The sequence below is a fragment of the Dipodomys spectabilis genome, unplaced genomic scaffold (genome assembly GCF_019054845.1).
Source record: "Dipodomys spectabilis isolate Male_0828 unplaced genomic scaffold, ASM1905484v1 ptg000145l, whole genome shotgun sequence".
Classification (NCBI taxonomy): Eukaryota; Metazoa; Chordata; class Mammalia; order Rodentia; family Heteromyidae; genus Dipodomys; species Dipodomys spectabilis.
In genome coordinates, this window is record NW_024870822.1 from 7,217,953 (window position 1) to 7,242,105 (window position 24,153).

Genomic DNA, 24,153 nt, shown 5'->3' on the forward strand with positions numbered 1-24,153 from the left:
GATGAGTTTTGACTAGTTTTATCTATTTTCTGGACATTAAAATCATATAATTTAAAGAAATCATTTATTTAAGAGTTCTCAGAAAACATATTTCAGAAAAAGTGGGTCAATTGGAACAACTAGGACTAGAACTTATTTTATAACTTCAGGAGCAATTTTTTTCAATATTTGAAATTACCATAAATACATACCCTCTTACATCTCAATTTCAAGTGTGTGTATGTTTAAAAATGATTTTACATAAGTATTAAAAATGAAGACATGAGACATTTGTTTTCAGTCATACAGAGCTTCTGGTATCAAATGTTAAACAAATGAAAAACTAAACAAAAGATGAGATAATACTTTCAGATGTTATGTTAGAGAAAGTACCAGAGGTAATGCCTGGTAGATGCAGAAAACTAAATTGAATCCTACAATTTATCCTACCTTCCTACCTGGAGGCAATTTTAGACAGTAATTAGTAAAGGAACCCTTACACCTACCCCCAAATAAAAAAGCACAGTATCTCCATAAGTCGCTGAATTGGCTGGAAATTTGCAAGACAACACTACAAAACAGGGATCTGTTCAGAGAATATTTTCCAAAACAATCATAGGTGTCTCCATATTTCTTTAGGAACAACTCCCCCAAAGCCTGACATAAACAATTACCAAGGAAATAACAACTAATAAGATGTAAAATGTGAATATGTAATGTAATGTACATAGTAATGTAATGGGAGTATGTACAAGGTGGAGAGATGTTTTGCATTATGACTAGTTGGAGAGGAGGGGCTTTATTAAATCCATAGGACATTCATGAAATCTTCAAATAGGTAACCTATATCCAGAAGAAAAGTCAGTCAATGAAATAAAGTTAAGATACTAAGTATTCTCTTTGGTTAACTGTTGTTAAATGAAAACACTTAAAACTATTTATAAATATAATGTGACTGAACACTTAAAACTATTATAAAAATAAAATGAAGATAAATGGAAACTAAAGTAGAACACAAGAAATTTATAGATTTGAAAAACATACCATCAAACCCAGCATTAGATGGGTTTAACAACAGTGAGACATTAAAGGAGAAAAGCTCCATGAACTTCAGGATGAGGAAACAAAAATGATCCAGACTCAACTATGGAAAAGTATAAGAAAAAAAAAATCCAAGAAAGAAGCATCAGCGATTCGTAGAATCAAATCAAGCAGTGGAAAAAAATGGATAACTCATGCTTTGTAAAGATTGGGAAATGATGGCCAAAACGTTTTCCAAATTTTTGAAAAATATCAACTCACAGACCCAACAAATTGGAAAATATATAGCAGGAAGAAAACTAGAGTAACAACAGAAACCACATTTTTTTAAACAGTAATAAATAGAAAAACTTAAACTATGTATAAATAAACCGACAGGGATGAAGAGGGACTCACTAAATACAGTGATACAAGAATAAAACTGGCTTCTCGTTGGACATAGTGCAAGCCAGAAGGCAATCAATCATTAAAAATGTAGAGACAAGTATGTTTAAAGTACTGAAAGAAAAAGCTAGGCAATTGCTTTAGAATTTCACATGCAATGAAAACTATACTTCAAAATTGAGGACAAAATAAAGACATCCTCAAACAAACAAAAGATGAGATACTCTGACATTATTATGAACTACATTTTGCCAATAAATTTGGTAATTTAAATAAAAAGGATTCCTAGAAAAATATGAAGTACCAAAACTGACACAAGGGTAAATAAAAAATCTGAAAATCTATATATATATTGGAGAAAGTTAATTTATAAGGAAAACATAAAACTCCAGGTCCACATGACCTTATTGGCAAATTCTATAACCTCTTTGAGGAGGAAATAAGTATATATACAAACATTTTTAAAAAACACTTTTTTTCATCTGATGAGAATAGTATTATAAAAAACATTACCAATATCCTCTTGATCATAGATATAAAACTCCTTCCTAAAATATGAACAGGTCCAACAATAACATATTGTGACCAAGAGAATATTATCCTAGGTATCCAAAGTTATGTAACAATAAAAATTTAGTCATCTGGGTGCCAGTGGTTTGGCCCTGTATTCCTACCTACTCAGGAAGCTGAAATCTGAGGATTATGGTTCAAAGGCAGTCTGGGCAGGAAAGTCCATGAGACTCTTAATCTCTAACTAAACAGCAAAAAAGCTGGAAGTAGTGTCTCAAGTGGTAGAGCACTAGCCTTGAGCAGGAAAAAAGTCAATGTGGCTTATTAAAGACTGTATTTGAAAAATAATTTTCATTTCTGTAGATATAGAAAAAGACTGACAGAATTTGTTACTCATTGGTAAGGAATACTCCCTCTTAGAAGATTAGTTTGGGATATTTACTAAATTTAAATTTAACAAATTTAAATTTATACTTAATGAGGTAAAAGGCAAACAATTTTCTTTTCACATCAGTGACAAAGAAAGGACATTCTCTATTCCCATCTCAAGTTAGTGTACTATTGAGGGACCTACCCTGTATAATAAACCCTCACATGCTGTTGATTGGATTATAAACTAGGGCAATCACTACAGAAAACACTATAGGAGTTTCTCAAAGCAGTTAACATTCTTATTATTTCAAATTAAATGATAATCCATTTAGAACATACAACATGCTGTTGAAACAGATGTATGTGGAATGATTAAACCAAGAAAATAAAAATAGGTTTACCTCACATACTTCCACTATTTTTAAATTTTGGTATTAGCAATATATAGATATAGATATAGATATAGATATAGATATAGATATAGATATAGATATAGATATAGATATAGATATAGATATAGATAGATAGATAATCAATAGATTTCTGAATTTATTCCTCTCAGCTGGCATTTTGTATCATTTGACAACATCTCCTCATTTTCCTTGCATGAGCCTGCTAGCTCCTAGGAACTAGCTTTCTTCTCTCTACTTCTATAAATTTAATTTGTTTAGATTTCATATGTAAGTGAGGTCATGCAATCTTTTTCTGTGACTGGCTTTTTCACGTAATGTTCTCTAGCTTATTTCTCTAGTTTATCTCTGTCATTGCAAATCATATTAAATCCTTCTTTCTAAAGACTATGTATTCTACTATATATACTACCTTATTTCAGTACTTCTTACAATGCTAAAGAATTAAGATAAAATGATATTGAAATAAGAATATACATAAAGAGCAAAAAAACAAAGTAGAGGTAAGGAATAGACACACACACACATACACACATATATGAGTGAATCATTCTTCATATGGTAGTTCAGTGGAGAAAAGACTCTGTGTGTGTGTGTGTGTGTGTGTGTGTGTGTGTGTGTGTGTGTGTGTGTGTGTGCTGGTATCATGACTTGAATTCAGGGTCTTGCACTCAGCTTTATTGATCATGACTGGTATTTTATTACTTAAACCATACCTTTAATCCAGCATTTTTGCTGGTTAATTGGAGATGGAGTCTCACAGATTTTTCTGCCCAGGCATGAGATCTCAACCTCCTGAATAGCTTACAGTCATGAGCTACCAACATCAGAGAGAAAAACATAAAGAATCTTTTTCTTTAACACAGAAAAAAAATTGGTAATATGATTATAAAAATAAAATAATAGATATCATAAAAATCATGGGAGAATTATTGTACCCTTGAGTAGGCTAGTATTTCTTAATTAAGAAACAAAAACATGAGCCAAAAATTATTAAATGTATTTTATCCAAATTGAAAACCTTCTCTCCTAAAAGTAGTATTAATGAAGTTTAAAGGCAAGCTATATACTATACAGAAAACATATCTATCAAAATACTTGTATTCAGCTGGGTGCTGGTGGCTCATGCCTGTAATCCTAGCTACTCAGGAGGCTGAGGTCTGAGGATCACTGTTCAAAGCCAGCTCAGGCAGGAAGGTCTGTGAGATTCCTATCTCCAATTAACCACCAGAAAACTGGAAGTGATGCTGTGACTCAAGCAGTAGAGCACTTGCTTTGAGCTGAAGAGCTCAGGGAGAGAGCCCAAGCCCAGAGTTCAAGCCCCATGACCAATCAAAATTTTTTTCACATTATATTCAAGATATATAAAGATCTATGGTAATAATAAGAAAACAACTTGATTAAATTAATAAAAAGCTCCACGTGTTTGAATAATATGCTTTATTAAAGACATAGAAATCAGCCAAAACACATGAAACAATACTCTATATTAGTGTTCATCAAAAATGTAAATAAAATCTATAAGATGTTACTACCATACACTTATTTGAATAGTTTAAAATATTAAAACATCAAAACTTATAATACTTAGTGAAAATATGGAGAATTAGGAAATGTTGCATTTAGCTAATGAGAATGCAATAGCTACTTTGCAAAAAAAAATTTTGGCCATTTCCTACAGTTATACATCTAGCAGTCCCATTTCTAGACATCCAATGAGAGAAATAACATATGTCAACAGAAACTCTAAGTGAAGGTTCATAGGGTTTTTTTTTTTGGTGGGGGGGGGGGGGGGTCCAGTCCTGGGGCCTGAACTCTGGGCCTAGGCGCTGTCCCTCAGCTCTTCAGCTCAAGGCTAGTGCTCCACCACTTGAGCCACAGCGCCACTTCCGGCTTTTTTCTTTTTGCTTATGTGGTGCTGAGGAATTGAACCCAGGGCCTAAAGCATGCAAGACAAGTGCTCTACCACTGAGCCACCTTCCCAGCCCCTCATAGTGTTTTTTTTTTTTTTTTTAAAGAATAACCCCAAATGAGAAACAGTCCAAAAGTGTACCAACTGGAAATACACAAATTATCATATAGGCATACCAAGAATATTCCTTGGCAATGGAGGGGAATAAGATTGAGGAAAATGAAGAAGCCAGTTACCAAAGGTTATATGCTATGAAATTTGAAACAGGTAAAATGACCCTCTCATGTCATAAACAAGTAAGTGATGATCTGCAACCAGGTACTGAGCTGTTTTGAAGGAGTATGAGGAGTTTGGGATGGAAATGGAAGTATTCTGTATTTTCATCATGATGGAGGTTATGTAGTGTATATGTTTTTTATGTATCAAACTTTGTATTTAAAATTGTCTAATTAAACACTAATATAGCATATTTACAAAATTGGAATATTAGCATTTTAATTTGGGCCACTTCATTACCTACAAGAAGAAATCAACTAAGAGTAAAATATCCAAGGACTATGGCTCAGGTGTATAATCGTAGGTATTTAGGAGATGGAACACAAGCTTCAAGCCAGCCCAGGCAAAGTTGGGCAAGACTTTGTTTCGTAGATTAAAAAAAGGGCCGGGCACCGGTGGCTCACATCTGTAATCCTAGCTATTCAGGAGGCTGAGATCTGAGGATCACGGTTCAAAGCCAGACTGGGCAGGAAAGTCCGTGAAACTCTAATCTCCAATAAACCACCAGAAAACTGGAAGTGGCTCTGTAGCTCAAGGGGTAGAGCGCTCTCCTTGAGCTGAAGACTGAGAGACAGTGCTCAGGGCCAGAGTTCAAGCCCCATGAGCGACCAAAAAAAAAGGAAGAAAAGAAAAGAAATGCCTGAGGGCCATAGTGCACATGATTTGTAGAGATTTTATCTAGTTGTTACAGACTGGGTTCAATTGCTAGAACCACAAAAAAAGAAAGGAAAAAATCTAAAGAGTATGGGTTAATAAATTAGATACATTTACATACTACTCATTCCAATAACACAAGAAACAAATTCATAAGAAATAATACTTCTTATAAGTCATAATGATGTTCATTACTTGTAAAAGCAAATAAGTACATCTGGGTGTTTAGTCTGATGCCTACCTTTATAAGAATAAAGTTGTCTCCAAGATTTATTCAAAACTATATTTAAGGTACTTAATAAGATGAATATATATTAACCTAATATTCTGGTGTGTTAGCCTCTGAAGGGATTTATACCATGACATAAATTTTAATTCTTTAAGAATTTATCATCTATTTGACCAATTTTTCAGTTAGGGAGAAAAATTCTGTGGAAACAGACCCTTTCTCAAAAGTTCCTTCATAAGTTGTAGCTCTCCTTACTGAATAAGTCCAATTAACTGCAAAGGGTGAAATATTTTTAGTAATTCAGAGCTCTAATTTCATAATTATCCATTTTATTTTTATAGTTTTCAGCTTGCTAAATTTATTCTAATATTCTTCCCTTGGTTCCTAATTAAATGGCTTGGTCTTAGGTTCAAATAGTGTATACTATTGTAATCTATTTGCTATATAAATACTCTGAGTTAGCAACACCAGTTTTTCTTTCTAGATCAAAGATAGGTAGAGAGACTAAATTTTCTCTTACCTGTTTTATTTTTTAATATATATTTTATTGTAAAGATACTGTACAGAGTGTTTACAGTTACATGAGTATACTTCCTATCATTGTTACCCCCTCCTTTATTTTTCCCCTATCATGTCTTCCCTCTCTACCTTCCCAGCTTTTCCCTCCCTCCAACACCCTCAAAGCTGTAAAGTTGGTTTTCAACATAGTGTCTTGTACATCTCATTGTTCCAGTGGGTTAACCTGTATCCTTATTCAGCATTTTGTTATTTCTCTTCCCCTTCCCAAATTAGAAAAACATATATACAAGATGCAGGGCACTGGAATCAAAGACAGTGAAAACAGGGGTTATACCACGGGGGGAAGAAAATACAAAAGAAACAAAAAAATCACGTAGTACCTTAAAAACAACATCGACAAAGACAAAGCCTCTTGTGTTCCTATCTTGGGGTTCATTTCGCTTAGCGTCATTTTATATGGTCATATGTTCATAGCTTTTGACCTTTTCTGCTTGTCTGGTAAGATTATCCTAGATGTATACTAGTTATTGAAATAAGGGAAACCATGGGACATGTTTCTTTGGGCCTGGCTTATTTCACTTAATATGATTTTTCCAAGTCTTTCCATTTCCTAGCAAATGGATATATAACAAATACACACACACATACACACACACATATATCCTAGCTATGGTGAATAATGCTGTGATAAACATAGTTGTGCTGGTAGCTTTAGTATGGCCTTGTTTGTGATCATTTGGGGAAATGTCCAGAAGTGGGATTGCTGTGACCCTTCACCTTCTGAAATTCATTTTGTTGACTCTGTCTTGGGGCTTTTATGTGTGTTCCCTATCTGTAATGGTTCCTCCTCTTTACAACGATTGTCCATATATTCCAGAGAAATCCCATTTATCTCTACTGAAAAGCCTTCCTGGTGCCCCCTACTGCATATTTAATTGCATATTTAATTAACTAATTAATTTTAAGTTTAATGCCAAGATGTTGTACAGAGGGGTTACAGTTATATAAGTATGGTAGTGTGTACATTTCTTTTTTTTATTGTGAAAATACTGTACAGAGGGGTTACAATTACATGGGCAAGATAGTGAGTACATTTCTTATCAAGCATTGCAGCCTCCTCCTTTGTTTCCCCTTCCCATTCCATCCTCCCCCCCCAGCCCCCCCCCCCAGTGTGTACATTTCTTATCTAACTTGTTACCCCCCTCCCTCATTTTTCTCCCTCTTTCCCTCCTCTCCCCAATTGTGTGTTCATTTTACAAATGCCTTTGTCCATGTCCAAGCTACGCTGGCTGGTTCTGCTCACTACTCTATTCTCGTACTCACTAGACCATTAGTAGTCATAAAAATACTTCAAGTTACTGAGTGAAAATTAACTTTTTCTAATTTAACTCATTTCGTTATTAATGCTATCTTTTATTATGGTTCTGATAAACCAGAAAAATAAAATTTATGCCAATTTTGTAGAATTATGCTCAAATAAAACTAATTGTTTTTAGTGCCAGAATACTGGCCTTGTACAAATCTTAGGAAATAAAATAAGAAAATCTGTTAATATTTACAGGGGTTGTCTATCCAGCATTCCTTTTCTGCCTCAGCCATTTTACACAGGGCTAAGTCTGTTTAAGGTTCTTCCTTTCAACTCCAGGAAAGCTACAATTATTTTGAATAGCCAAAGTTCTTACGGTAGTCACATGTCTCTTGTCAACAAATAGTTTGGAAATGAATACATTATTCTACTATACACTTGAGATATGAGAAGAGGCTTCTGGGAAAGGTTTCTAAGTAGTCTCTTGTTACCATCATTTTTTTTAAAGCCCCCAATCCAGAGAACACATCTGGAAACCTTTCTGACTATGCTCGAGTTGTCATTATCTTTGGATTTCTTGGTTTCTTTCTTATGAAAAGGTATTCTCTGTTTTTGTATGACAAGTCATAATACTTGCTATTTAAGAAGTTGGCTTTATGTTCCTCTAATGATTAAAAACTGATGTTGCTTCGTGAAAATGGCAAAACTGCCAAAGGCTATTGACTATGGTGAGGAAAAATGATGATTTAAATACAATCCCTGAACAGAATTTAAAAGAAAAACAAAGGGAGTTAAAATTTAACATAAAAAGTGGAGTGAGTGGGGTGGCACGTTGCTTGTAATCCCAGCTTTTTGGGAAGGAGAAGATAGAAAAATCTTATTCCAAGGCCACTGGGCAAAAGGGTAAAACCCTATCTAAAACTTAAGAGGAAAAGGGACTGGGAGCATCATTTTTAATTTATATATTGGAAACTCTTCATAAACTATTATAATTTTAATAGGTTTATAGTATAGGAAGTATTTTAAAAATATGTTCAATTTAAAACAGAGTTTACTATAATACATTGTTTATGCATTTTTCCTGTGTAGGTTTTAGATATTTGCACAACAAGAATGAATCTACATTCACCAGCTAGATATCTTTATGACTTATATGGCAAAATAATTAAAGATGTTTCAAAAGGTAAGTGGTAAAGATTTAGTTAACTATATATCTTGAAAGAAATTTATATGATTTTTTTCCTTTGAACATTAGAAATAGATAAGATGTACTGAGACAGTTGAATAATAACATGGATAAATATAACATTTTCCTTTCTTATACAAAGAATAATCATGATGGAGCATTAAGGTTTGAAATAAGTTGAATATTTTTAGTAACTTATAATTAAATGCAATTAATGTATTTTCATAATTAGGCAGTCAATTTCTGTGGGAAATAGCTTTCTGAAACTGTTGGGTCTAGGACTGTGACTCAGTAGCTTGCCTATTGGATTCCTAGTGAGGAACAAACAGAAATAGAGAGAGAGATTGCTTGATTATGACAACATGTCAATATATGGTCATATAAATATGTTTTGGTCTGAGCCTGGCACTGGTGGCTCATGCCTGTAATCCTAGCTACTCAGATGGCTGAGATCTGAAGATGGCCATTCATAGCCAACCTGGGCAGGGAAGCCTGTGAGACTCTTACCTCCAATAAACCACCAGAAAACTGTAAGTAACACTGTGGCTCAAGTGGTAGAGTGCTTTCCTTGAGCTGAAGAGTTGAGGGACAGCGCCCAGGCCCAGAGTTCAAGCCTCACAACAGACAGACAGACAAAAAAAAATGTTTTGGTCTATTTCTAGAGGTTATTCAAAAGTTATACGAGTGTCAAGAGATGAAATTTCCTATGTGAGATCTCTAAAGATACTGTTTTTCTAATCCCTGAAAAATTACTGTGGATTTCACATTTGGGTTTAAGTGTGCAATAGAATTGTCCTATCAGTTCATCCTTAATCAAATTTAAATCTATGCATAAGCCAGACACTGAGGCTCAGCCTGTAAACCTAGCTACTCAGGAGTTGAGATCTGAAGGTTGTGGTCCCTTCATCTTCAAAGCCAGCCTGGGTATGAATGAAGTCAGTGAGATTCTTACCTCCAATTAACCACCAAAAAGCCAGAAGTGGAGCTGTGACTCAAGTGGTAGCGTGCTAGCCTTGAGCAAAAAATCTGTGTCTAGGCTCTGAGTTCAAACTCCAGGACTAGTACACATGCATTAAAAAAAATATGTGCATGAGGAGTGCCTAGATATGAAACTATGCATTTTTAACTGCAAGGCTCAGCCAAACAACTAGTTATTTGGGAAGTGGCCGCATTGGGTACTTTAATTTGATCTGATTTCTTCATGTGTACTATATAAAGGCTGACCGTTTCTTTATTATTCTTAATTTTTACTAAATGAAATGCTAAATGAATAATTTTACTATGACATTTTGATACTTATAGTTAATAATGCATTTTTGGTCTAAAGATTTTTTTTAAATATGTTTGTGTATTTAGAAAGTAGATCTGTTTTTATTGGTTATTTAAAATGTATTTAAAATGACCATCATTTTTCATTTTATTAGGAATTTTTGTCTGATAATTTAAAAGCTCCTGAAAATATCTGCACTCTTTCTAAGAAAGTTATTTGCCTCTAAAACATGTTAAACACAAGAATTCTTTCTTATGGGTATTTTGGGAAGTGGTTAGTTTTATTAAAGATTGATTTGGTCCTTCTTGATATAATAACTCCTACACTTGCTTTGATTTAAAAAAAACAACAACAACAACTTGATTTTGATGGTCATGGGGCCTGAACGCTGGGCCTGGGTGCTGTCCCTCAATTCTTCAGCTCAAGCCACAGCACCACTTCTGGCTTTTTTCTGTTTATGTGGTGCTGAGGAATCAAACCCAGGGCCTCATGCATGCTAGGCAAGCACTCTACCACTGAGTCAACTTCCCAGCCCAAAACATATTTTCTTCGGTCGCTATCTAGCTCTCCTGGAATTAAAAAAAAAAAGTAAGTGAGTAAAATGCTAAAATTTAACTGTAGAAGATTTACAATTAGAAAGTTGACCATTTTTGCTGCTTGATAAGAAATGCACTCATTACCTTGCTCATGTAACTGTAACCCCTCTGCACAGTATTTTCACAATAAAAAACTTATTTTTTTAAAAAAGAAAGTTGATCATTTTTCCCTTCCAAATATGATGTGACCAGATTATTTGTCCCTAGCACTCAGGAGGCTAAGGCAAAGAGGTTCGCAAGTCTGAAGCCAGCCTACACAGCAAAATCCTGTATATACATACATACATATATATATATATATGTATATATATATATATATATATATGTATGTATACACACACACACACACACACACACACACACACACTGCTTATACATTGCTTACAGAAGGGCATTGATTCTGGGACGTGATTCTTCATGGGAGCCAGAGGCACTCAGATTCATGCCTCATGCTTTGCATGTCCCTGAAGTGTGTTATTATCACATTTTAATGCATGCCTTGCCTTGTGTTTCTGCATACTTTATAAAAGCTTATGCCAGCTGAAATTAGTGTATGCAGCCACTAACATGTGGAAGCACCATAGGTTGACTGGACTTAAAATACTTAAGGAAGCTAATCCTTCTGGAGGAACTTCCAGTCTGTAGCAACCTAGTCACTTAGTATTAGGTTTAAAATTTTCTTTCACTTTGTTTGTCATGGTTTTTGTGCATCAAATGATTGGACTTCCTAAACTTTAATGTTTGCTGGTCTTCTGAACCTCGATGTAGAAATGGCCGGGTTTTTTTTTTTTTTTTTGGTCATGAAAATTAACTTTTAGTTTAAATAAATAAAATGCTGAACATCTTTTGCTCTGATATATGATTTTTAACGTGCTTTGTGGCAGGTCAGAAAAACAGTTAATACTGTCTAATGTTAAGATCATGCCATAAACCATAGGTATGAAAAATACATTCGTGCCCATTGAAATAACTGAGATACAAAATAACTAAGACCAGGGCGAGAAAAGCAGAGCACTAACTAAAATAGTAATAACTACTCACTCAGGAGATAAGTCCACCCTGGGCAGGCGTCTCAGAGGACCGCTCCACCATATCAGTGCTGCACAAAAGCAGTGGAGCGTGAGACATTAAGATGAATGCGCATTGGAGGTTTGAGCCAGGGAGAAACGGGAAGAAGCAGAGGTCCCACAGAAATGTATGTAAGGCCAAGGGTACTCCTTTCTGAAGGGAAATGTCAGTACAGCAACCAAGCTCAGGGCTTTTTTTGCTTAGAAAAGAGCACATTCACTAACTAATCTATTGTGGTTCTTTCCTCTATTTACTAATCACCTGTGATGTCTTTGATGTTGTTATGAGGGCATTTAAAAGTGGCAGAAGTAATGTCGATAGTGACCCATTTTGTAATGTTGTTTAATATCAATCCTATTCTCCATTCTCTAACTTTGTGGTATCCTAACCATTTTGATTAATTATTACATTGGTGAACCAGAAGAACTGCTCCCTCTTGAGGGAGAGGACCATGAGGTTCTCATAGGATTAGTAGGATTTTCATGAGGCATTAATTCTAATAATGATGCTCTGCTCTTTCTGTGAATCCTTCTGTAGTATGTAGTATGAAATTTACCCCCTTGATTTTGGAAAGAGTTCGATGAAGACACGAAGTAGCTCCAAGGCTGTTGTGTGTCACACTGAATGTTCACTTCCTGTTCTAGACCCCAGAGCAAGCTAATGCTCAAAAACTCTGTCCAAAACAGTAGTTTAGGTACATATTTTTTGACAAGTTCTTTGAAGGTTCTGAAAGATATGTGTATTTTAGTTATAAGATCCCCAATTATAGCTGGGCACATGGCTCATGCCTATAAACCTACTTACTCAGGAGGCTGAGATCTGAGGATTGCGGTTTGAAGCTAGCCTGGTAGGAAATTTCATGAGACTCTTCTCTCCAATAAACTACAAAAAACACAAAAAGAAAAAAAAACATAAAAAAAGAGTAGAGCTACAGCTTAGGGACTGTACCCAGACTCTGAGTTCAAGCCTTGGGACTGGCAAACATACATAAAAGAATTTGAATGTCCATTCTCAACTTTATGTGGAGAAACAAAAATCAAAGACAAACTACAAAAGAAATTAAAATTTCTAAAAACTGGTTTTCCTTATTTGCAATGACTAGTGTATGTCTAGGACAAGCAGAACAGCTCAAAAGCTATGTACATATGACCATATAAGATGATGCTAAGTGAAATGAACCCAAGATAGAGACACAAGTGATAGTATCTTTCTTGCTGTTGTTTTTAATATATTTATAATGTACCTTATGATTTTTTTGTTTCTTTTGTATGTTCTTCCCCCATGGTACAACCTGTGATGCCACTGTATTTGATTCTCGTGTCCTGCATCTTTTTTTTTAATTTTAATTTTTTGTGAACATACTGTACAGAGGGGTTACAATTACATGGGCAAGATAATGAGTACATTTCTTATCAAGCATTGCAGCCTCCTCCTTTGTTTACCCTTCACCTCCCTTCCCAGCCTCCCCACCCCCAGCCCCCTCCAATCCTCCCAGCCCCCCCACCAAAGTTGTAAAGTTCATTTTTGACATGACAACTTGTACGTCTCATTGTTGCAACAGGTCCACCTGTATCCTTAAATGACTTGTTTTTCCCCATCTCCTCCACAAATTATACCGACATCAAATATAGTGAAAGCAGGGGTTATACTGTGAGGGAGGGACATACAAAGCAACAAAGAAATAATCTTATAAATGCGTTAGAAACAAATGCATGGAAGAAAAAAAACATTAAAATACATATCTAAGGATTCATTTTCCTAACATCACATTATCTGACCTTTTCTGCTTGATTCATACATATACTAGATATTGCAAATAAGGGAAACCATGGGACCTATGTTTGTTTGGGCTTGGCTTACTTCAATTAATATAATTTTTTCCAAGTCTTTCCATTTCCTAACAAATGGGGCAATGTCATTCTTTCTGATGGAGGCACTGGAACTCAAAAAATTAAATCCCCCAACAACAAATCCTCAAAGAAACAACTGCCCAATAAATAAGTGCGCTAAAGACTTAAAGAGAAACTTCTCTGAAGAAGAAAGAAGGATGGCCAATAGACACATGAAGAAATGCTCAACCTCCCTAGCCATAAAAGAAATGCAAATCAAAACAACATTGAGATACCACCTCACTCCAGTTAGAATGGCAAAAATCAAGAACTCTAACAACAACAGATGCTGGAGGAGATGTGGACAGAAAAGAACCTTACTGCATTGTTGGTGGGAGTGTAAACTTGTTCAACCACTTTGAAAAGCAGTATGGAGGTTCCTCAAAAGACTTCATGTAGAACTCCCCTATGACCCAGCAATCCCACTTTTGGGCATTTACCCAAATGTTTACAAACAAGACCACACTAAAGCTACCAGCACAACTATGTTTATTGCAGCATTATTTACCATAGCTAAGATATGGAACCAACCCAGATGCCCCTCAGTAGATGAATGGATCAAGAAAATGTGGTATATATACACAATGGAATTCTATGCCTCCATCAGAAAGAATGACATTTCCCCATTTGTTAGGAAATGGAAAGGCTTGGAAAAAATTATATTAAGTGAAGTAAGCCAAGCCCAAAGAAACATAGGTCCCATGGTTTCCCTTATATGCAATATCTAGTATATGTATGAGTCAAGCAGAAAAGGTCAGATAATGTGATGTTAGGAAAACGATCCCTTAAATATGTATTTTAATGTTTTTTTTTCTTTCATGCATTTGTTTCTAACGCATTTATAAGATTATTTCTTTGTTGCTTTGTATGTCCCTCCCCCACAGTGTAACCCCCGCTTTCACTATATTTGATGTCAGTATAACTTGTGGAGGAGATGGGGACAAACAAGTCGTTTAAGGATTCAGGTGGACCTGTTGCAACAATGAGAAGTACAAAATGTCATGTCAAAAACGAGCTTTACAATGTCGGTGTGGGGGGGGGGGAGGGGGGAAGGATTGGGTGGGGGGGAGGGGGGAGGCTGGGAAGGGAGGTGAAGGGTAAACAAAGGAGGAGGCTGCAATGCTTGGTAAGATATGTAAGCATTATCCTGCCCATGTAATTGTAACCCCTCTGTACAGTATGTTCTCAAATAAAATAAAATAAAATTAATTAAAAAAAAAAAAGAAAATGTGGTATATACACACAATGGAATTCTATGCCTCCATCGTGTCCTGCATCTTGTATATACATTTTTTCTAATTTGGGGAGGGGAAGGGAAATAACAAAATGCTGAAATAAGGATATAGGTTGACACAATGACATGTACAAGATTCTATGTTGAAAATAAACCTTTACAACTTGTGGGGGAAGGAGTTGAGAAGTTGGGGAGAGAAGGGATGGTAGGGGAAAAACAAAGGAGGAGGAAACAGTGCTCGATAGGAAATGTACTCATTACCTTACTCATGTAACTGTAACCCCTCTGTACAGTATTTTTATAATAAAAATATATAAAAATTCTTAAAAGCACAGAAATGAATCACAAAGTCAAACACTCTTATTTTGATGTGTTAAAATCCTATACTTCTCAAGTTTAAATGCAGAGAATTAAAACCTTCCTGATTTCCAAGTGTCAGCCAGATGACTTCTGGGTGCTTGACTGGAGTTGGAATTTCTCTAGCAGCCACCTTCGTGCTCCTGGTTTCATCCCTCAGGACTCCAGAAGTTGAATTAAGTCTGCATGAACTCTTTCATGGGTCTTACTTCCAACAGAATGAATTATTATCACATCAACACCACATCCAGCACATTGAAACCAGAAACCTGTTAATGAAAATGTCATTTTTACACAAATGTTTCCAAGAACCTCCTTTTGCCATATACCAGACTCCAAAGAGAGAAGGTAGTAAGTGAAGGAAGAAAGAGGAGAGGGAAGAGAAAGGGTTTTTTTTTGTTTGTTTTTTAATTCCCTTAGCATTTGGTTTTGAATTCAGGGCCTCAGACTTGTTCAGCTAGCTAGCTCAACTGATGCTCTATCCCCTGAGCTATGCCTCCTGCTGAGCATTTTGCTGTTTATTTTTGAGATGTCTACTACCTTTGAACTGTGGCTCTTCAGAATGTAGCTCGTGTTACAGACACCTGGCGAGAAAGCAATTTTTCCCAAAAGGCTAGTTTATGCTATTGATCAGTGTTATCACCAGAAATATAACTTGTTGAACAGCAATCTCTGCTTGAGGAACTAGTTATGGCATGATGTATGTTCAGTATTTGAGGAAAAATAGAGTAGTGCATGGTTTCTCATCCCAAAGAAAGTGGTTAAGTTCTCAAAATTTGAAACCAGAGTTCAAGCATTTCTTAGTGTAATGACTTTTTAAAAAAAAATTGGCTTCTTTGAGAATCAATTTCTTCATTTGTAAAACAGGGATTACAATATTTACCTCAATAAACCACTGCAAAAATTACATGAATTACAGGTAAAGTACTTCACACAATTGCCTGATACATGGAATTATATGAAATTAGCTATCACTGTTTCTGTTAAAGTTATTATTCTCAAAGAGATTTGCTGACAGTGGTGCATTCTTGCATCGCTTGCAAGTTTGCACTGGATACACACTATCAAAACACACCATCATAAAGGTTACTTTTCTTTGCATGAAATCCCAAACATCTTAATACCCTTTTCCTTCCCAGTCACCAATAATTCTGTACCTCATAGTGAACTGAAGGTGATTCCTGTCTGATAGCCTACTGCCCACCTGGATTTTAGGTGGACCATTCAGTGTTGTTTTCTAGCAGCATTGTTATAAGAGCCTCCACTTATGAAATTGTTAAAGCCCCAAGAAATGTACTTCATGGACATAGCTCCCTCTCCCCCTTGTAGCTACTTCATTGCCCGTTGGAACATAACTTCTGGATTGAAATTTTTAATAGTGTTTCTGTTGCTCTCAGAGCCAAGATTTTGGCATTTCCTACGAAAGGCTTTCCTTTTCTGAATGCTCCTGATCTTGAATTAACATTTATAGCTGTTATTTCTTTTTCTATGTTAGAGTTGTCTTTTTTCTTTTTTTGATTTCACTTTAAAAACTTTTTTGAATTGTGAAAATACCGTACAGAGGGGTTACAATTACATGAGCAAGGTAATGAGTACATTTTTTATCAAGAATTGTTACCTCCTTTGTTTCCTCTTCCCATCTCCTCCCTCTGCGCTCCCCGGCTCCTCTCCCCTCCCCCCCCCTCTCCCCTCTCCCCCCCCCCCCCCCGCTCCCTCCCCTTCCCCCCCCCCCCAAAGTTCGTTTTTCGACATAACAACTTGTACATCTCATTGTTGCAATGGGTCCACCTGTATCCCTATTTAAACATTTTGTTTTTTCCCTTCCTCTCCACAAATTATACCAACATCAAATGCAGTGAAAACAGAGTTGTTTTTACTGAACACCTGTTTTTTCAGAAATGTTCACTTTTGTAAAAGTCTTGAGGTTTAGCATTATTTGCTACAGGTTTTTTCTTTTCTTTTTTTTCTTTCCGTTCTTGTTCTTTCTGATCCTCGCTTGTATTTATGTAGCCTATGTTGCTGGAAACATTTTTTGCAAGGTCTCTCTTAGAGAGATGAATAAATTCCAAATTTGTCAATAGCAATGCTTTGCTTATGCTAATTTTTACTCTCTAAGTCAAATAATCCTACCAAGGATGTGTTCTCCCACAATCTTAACATCTAATTTAGATGTTAATGCTTGATCCATTATAGTTTTGCCTGGCTCCCCTATAATATAATTCATCTTGCCTTTGCTTCTTAATTGCAAACCAATAAAGTTTTAGGTTTCACCCAATATTCCTTTGAATATTTTATACTTCTCCAATTTATCCTCATGTTATGCACATTTTTTATGTAATTGTTCTGTTCTTAAAGGGGATTGCTTTTTACTATATATGTTTCCATAACATAAATATTGCCTCTCCACAATATTTGGGACTGTGACTCCTCTGGATGATGATTCTAAGTCTAGTCTCTAAGATCTTATCTTTATTCATCTGTTGGGGCCTTGGTTAATTGTTTTTGATTCTGTAACAAGGCATTTTCCATTTCATAATGACCTCTTTAAGGTTGTAGTTAGACTTGAATGCATTGTCCGTGCTTGGCCTTCAGCTCCTGATTCTCTTTTATATCTATCAAATCTATATGCTTGGAAATAGATGTTTACCTTTATTCTAAAGCACTCTGTTTCCTTCCGCGTCTGAATCTTTTATTTGATTTTCATGCATACACTAATGTTTTATTGTGATCATAATAATGAAGCATATTTCAACCCAGTGTTGTTTCTCTTTGATTCCTTTAGAAAGTTGAATTCCTTAACGTGTAATCCTTCTTACAGTAGTTGGGGGATGGGATGCAGCACTGGATTTGGAATTGGAGTTTGCTTGGCAAGTGTTGTGCCACTTGGGCCACTCCACCCTTCACCTCCTTTTCGGCCTGATTACATTTGAGATAATAGCTTGGACTATAGTCCTCCCACGTATGCTTTCCATGTCACTGGGATACCAGGTACATGGTTCACATCCAGTCATTGTGCTCCCCCATAGCTTGGCATGGCAAGTTCATCACCGTGCCCAGATAGTGGTCCAGCATCTCATGAACTTTTCATTTGTTTGTTTGCATTGGCTTTGGACTGAGTTCCTCTGATCTCTACCTACCTTCCAAGTAGCTAGGATTATATGTTTGAGCCACCAATTCCAGGCTGTAGTTATTCTATTCTAACTCATATAGAGTATTCTTTTTATAGCAAGTCTACCACTTCTTATGGGTGAGGCGACAATCTGAGTTTATGAAATTCAGAACCATAATCAAAACCTTGTGATGAACTGAGAGTAACTTTAACTGGTTGCGTTTACCTTAACAGCTAATGAATGACCCTGATGAGTTTAATGGTAGCTCATTTCCATTTTATCCTACAGTACAGACTAAAATAACAGAAAAGAACAGAACTTATGTCATCAGATCTAATGCTGTCCTCTTAGGCCTGATATTAACAATTTAAGGATAGCACATGTGGAATTCCTCTTCCATTATATTTTAAGGGGCTGTCTAGGATGTTTGCTCTTAAAAATCAGCAGAAACAAATCAAATATTTTTTTCAACTTCCAATGCCTACAAGGATTTAATCTCGTCTCCAGACTGAAGTTTTAGGTGAGATTCACCACATGGTAAAAGAACAAGTAGCCACAGCTTGCACTGGAAGACAGGCATGAGAAGCTAGGAGTGGTGGTAACTCATGAAATGCCTGCATCCTAGGCTGACATTTTCTGAAGCTAGAAATAATCCCAGCTACATTTACTTGCTGTGACCCATTAAACTCAAATTCTACATATGTCTTACTTATTATAAAGTTTAAGTCAGGCTTCTGTGTTCTCTATACACAACCATTTTGATAAAAAAAATAACAAAAACTATATATTCCAGCTACATGACACAATATAAGCTGCTAGATACCACCAAGGTTACAAAAGCAAGCAAATAAGAAAGAAGCAAACAAAACTACATAATACGCATCATCACAGTGAGAAAACAACCAAGTCAATGACACTCCATAAATCTTGATATCTTTTGCTGTTATTTGCTCTTAGAATCAGTTATTTATTACTTTTTCTCTATTTCTCTTTGTCTCTGTCTTTCTTTTTTTTTTTTGGTCCGGTTGTGGGGCCTGAACTCTGGGCCTGGGTGCTGTCCCTCAGCTCTTCAGCTCAAGGCTAGCGCTCTACCACTTGAGCCACAGCACCACTTCCGGCTTTTTTCTTATGTGGTGCTGAGGAATTGAACCCAGGGCCTCAGGCATGCAAGGCAAGTGCTCTACCACTGAGCCATCTTTCTCTCCTCCTCCCTCTCTCCTTCCTTCCACTATTTCTCTCTGTATTTGTCTATCTTTTTCTTTTGGCAGTACTGAGGCTGAACTGACATGTTCAGCGTCACACAGTTTGCTTGTTCATTGATAGCACTATACCACTTGATCCATATCTCCAGCCTGGCATTTTGCTGATTACTTTTAAATAGAACATTGGCAGATTTTCTGCACAACTTGGCTTCCATCTTTGATCTGCCTGGTGTCAGCTTCCCAAATAGCTATGATTACAGGTGTGAGCTAGCAAATGCTTAGCTGGTATTTTTAAGAATTCCATACCAACTTGGTCTCATGGTTAGAGCACCTTTCTCAGTTCTGCTGAGATACCCAATAGAACTATTGAACTATAAATTGGGGTGTGTGTATATAAATATGTGTATATATGTATACATATAGAGGGAGCGAGAAAGAAAGGGGAGGAGGGATGCTCTTCAATCATTAAAAGGAATGAAGGGCTGACAATGCTACCATTTGGATGAATCTTAAACATATTGTGTTCTGAAAAAGGAACAGACACAAAGGTAATATATGTTTATGATTCCATAATATGCAACAACAAGAGTGGATACATCTCTAGAGACAGAAGGCAAATTGATAATTGTCGATGTTTGGTGGGGAAGGGGTTTGATTAGAAACTACTTAATGCATAACTCCTTTTGCTTTGGAATGAATGAAATGTTTGGGACCATATATGGGTAGTGGTTAGACATTTTAAGTCTACTAAATGCCACAAATTGTCTACTTTCAAATAACTGATTGTGTATAATATGAATCTCCCATAATCTCTTAAATACTGAGAACTGATTCACTGGATTTGTCTCAGTCAAAGTTTTTGGTTCAACTAACAGCCCCCCTTATTTTGTTGGTCATGGGACCTGAACTCTGGGCCTGAGCACTGTCCCTCATGTTCTACCACTTGAGCCACAGCGCCACTTCTGGCTTTTTCTGCTTATATAGTGCTGAGGAATTGAACCCAGGGCCTCCTGCAGGCAAAGCAAGCACTGTACCACTGAGGTACCTTCCCAGCCCCTAACAGCCCCTTATTCCAAGACATGTAAGCAAGCAGCCAAGACCAGAAGGATCACCCAACTGATTTTCAGTTTCATGAGCTAAATAAAAGCTTATTGTTTTCTGCCATTAAATTTCAAGGTGGCTTTTATGCATGGCTTTGATACAAATATTATCACATAACATTCACTGATGAAACAACTAAATTTTACTTAAGGATCTTAATTCTTTATATTGTGAAAGAGTAATTTTCCTCTGGCTTCCAACTACGATCCTCAGATCTCAGCTTCTTGAGTAGCTAGGGTTACAGGTGTGAGCCACCAGGGCTTAGCGAAAACACTATTCTTAATTACATATTAAGTAATATTTCCCTTTGACTTCCGACTGGAATTCTTTAAATTTGGCTCATCTTTATAAAAATTGGCCAAGTATAAAAATATTCAAAAATAAACTCATTATTTTGGAAAAAATGAAATACTCCTTTATTGTATTTTGTTCAAAACTTTACATGGCAAATAATATATGAGAAAAAAATTGCACCCTATATCCTGATCTCAGAAAGCTTTCTCATGTGATCTTTCCCTAACCATTTAACTTAATCCTCTGCATCTCACAAGTGCTCAGCACAGTCTCCTTCTTGTTGCTGAATCAGTGCACTTAATGTCACTGGCACTGAAGTGACTCGGGCAGTGTCCAGCACCCTCACCCGGAGCTCCTGCTATTTTACGCCCACTCAGAGTAATCAATTTCTCATCTAACATTCAGTAACTTAGGTAAGTCAGGTATATTATGTTAGTGTAACAAATGACTCCCAAATCTCTGTAGTTTTTTTTTTTTGCTGTATCCCATAGAACTCCAAGTGTTACTCATCATTCTTGGTTGACTACATCTGTACTCACACGTGTCAAATCAAGTCACACGTCATTTCTTTAATTCACCACTGTGGGGTGTATCATACTGACACAGCCAGGTGTGTAGAATGGAAGGGGTAGTGAATATTTTGCACGATAATAGAACACACTACCTAAAATCGGTATTAACAATTTATTATTATGGAACAAACCTCTCCCAATGTTTAGCAGCTGAAACAAACTTATCCTATTTCTCAATTTTTGTGGGTCAAGATTTCAGGCATAGCTTAGCTGGACCACCAGATTCTCAGTCCCTCAAGGCGTAACTGAAGTACCGGCCCCAAAGTTTAAAAGCATTATTTAAATATGATTCTATTTGTTTTCCCCTCTCATGCACCCTTTTCAAAACTTCTTTCATTCCCTTTGTTCCACATGCTGTAAAGACTTGATTATACAGAATTTCTCTTTCATGCATAGGATTTATCTCTAGCAAAAAGAAAGCATTTTGTTTACATAGTACTGAAAAATAAACTCTCCAAAATTCTTCTCATATCTCCCATGAAACGAGGTGCTAGATCTTCAATAAATAAGTGTTAAAATAAACAATTTTAAGTATAGAATTATGCTATGATGCCTAAAGTGAAAATACTTTAAAAGAGATGGATTAAATTCAATTTTTGTTGGATTAAATTACAACAAATTACTCACTGTTTACTTCTTTTGTGGGTAGTTCTCATTCTTGCTACTTAGTAATTCACCTACTTTAATGGTATTTTGCCATATTCCATAGAATTTTAAAAGCTAGAAGATTCTCACTTATTAACACATAGTGCAGTATGAAACAAATGATAATGAGTCCCTTTTTTGAAGATCTGCTTTAGAATGTTATTAATTGATTTACTTTTGATCTTCACACTACAAAACTCTCACATTGTTCATAAACCGTCTTCCTTTGTCTTCAAAAAATGTCCATAGATGTTTATTCTATTTCTAGCAAGCATAATTTTTTCCTTAAATCTATTTTATAGCTGACTAAAATTTATTCTTTCAAACATTTGCTATTAGTCTTAATTATTCCTAGCATATGATTTCCCTTCAAATATAAATAAATATATAATTATATAAAATATATAATATATAAGTTATATATTATACACATGTGCTCATATATTATATGTTTGTATATATATAAATATAAATATATTCCTTCCCAGGTTAAATATACCTTAGTGGACCCTCACCATTCTGGTGGCATAACTCTTTGTGAAGCCATAAATTGCAATTTTCCAAATCAATGATGACTAAAACAGCTCTACCGCATTGTGTAATCTACCACTGCATTATTATTCTTGTTAGTCACACAATATCATTTACCTATGTGAATAGAACTTGTTGTCAACTGAAGTCCCTGAGTTATGGCTCACAATTTGCTACTTTTACCCGATCCTGTAATTTCACTGCAAAGTTTCCAAATGTTAGGACATTGTATACTGATTCATAGGATTTCTACTTCCAAGTTTTTTATTTAGTAGTTTAGCTTTTTGAGGAAAGTCCATGATACTTTTATCTCCAGTTAAGTACCCAAAAAACTAGAAATGGAGCTGTAGCACTAGCATTGAGCACAAAAGCTCAGGGACAGTGCCCAGGCTCTGAGTTCAAGCCCCAGGCTTGGCAATTAAAAAAAAAAAGTTATCTAGCCAGGCCTTTGTATGACCAGTACTGCTCTTTTTTTTTTTTTTTTTTTTCTAGTTGTGGAATTGTGTAATCATTGACAGTCTAGACTGTAGGGGTGACATCTTGGCTTTCTCAACTAGAGCTGGATAAACCAGAAGACTATAACCTGCATACCAAACCCCCACACAGGGACCACTCCAGAGGTTTGTGTGTGCATACACACACACGTGTGTGTGTGTGTGTGTGTGTGTGTGTGCGCGCACGCGCGCACTGGTTTCCCTTATTTACTTTTTTTAGGCAAACAATTGTAAGTCAAAGCAGCATCTACTCATAACTTTCTTAAATTTGTTTTGGATATTAAGATATCTATTTCACTTTGACTAAAAAAAAGAGGCAATTGTGATTTTTTTTTTTGAGGGGGAAGTATGGGTTTTGAACTCAAGCCCTCATGCTTGCTAAGCTGATGCTGTACCACTCGAGCCTACCTCCAGCCCTGCTTTAAGTTGGCAAAGTTTTTTTTTTTGCCTGAGCTGGCCTCCAACTATAATCTTCCAGCCTCAAGTCCTTGATAAGCAATCATGAATTTTAAACGGAAAACTTAAATAGGAAATCCTAATGTTTACCACCATTGCTTGTTCTTCACCTTGTTGCATATATATCAAATACCTTAGAAGGGGGCATCCATATTTACTTAAAGACAGTAGATGGTAGGTACAATCTACTGGCACTTGCTTCCCTATGGAAGAAATAATGGCTATCTGGGGTGTTGGGGATTTCTCTAAGAGTCTTCCTCTTTGTTAATTAAATATTTATTGATTATTAACTGACCTTATGCTATGTCTTATGACTGCTATTTGCTTTTCTGAAGGTTGCCAAACCATTTTTTATAATTTGTTATTAAAAAATTTCAGGGGAAAAAAGATTAAAGCCTTTGGATAAACTTTCCTTATAATGAAGCATTTGCTTCTCATCAAGCCATAAATCCTTCTGGTATTTATCTTTACTTGTTACAGTTAAATGTGAAAATTTAGGCCTTTTGCTGAAGAAGGATACCTGGGCAGGCAATATTTATCAGTTTTTAAGTGTGAT

At 35.9% G+C, this 24,153-nt stretch overlaps 1 protein-coding gene across 1 annotated transcript in view; it reads left to right on the forward strand.

Annotated features, from left to right (window-relative positions):
• The window catches only part of LOC122117868 (doublecortin domain-containing protein 1-like), a 111,191-nt gene that overhangs the window by 53,079 nt on the left and 33,959 nt on the right, over positions 1-24,153 (forward strand). Inside the window, exon 6 of the mRNA XM_042691744.1 lies at positions 8,682-8,775. Within this exon, the coding sequence (XP_042547678.1) occupies positions 8,682-8,775 (94 nt within the window). The remainder of the gene's footprint in view (positions 1-8,681; positions 8,776-24,153) is intronic.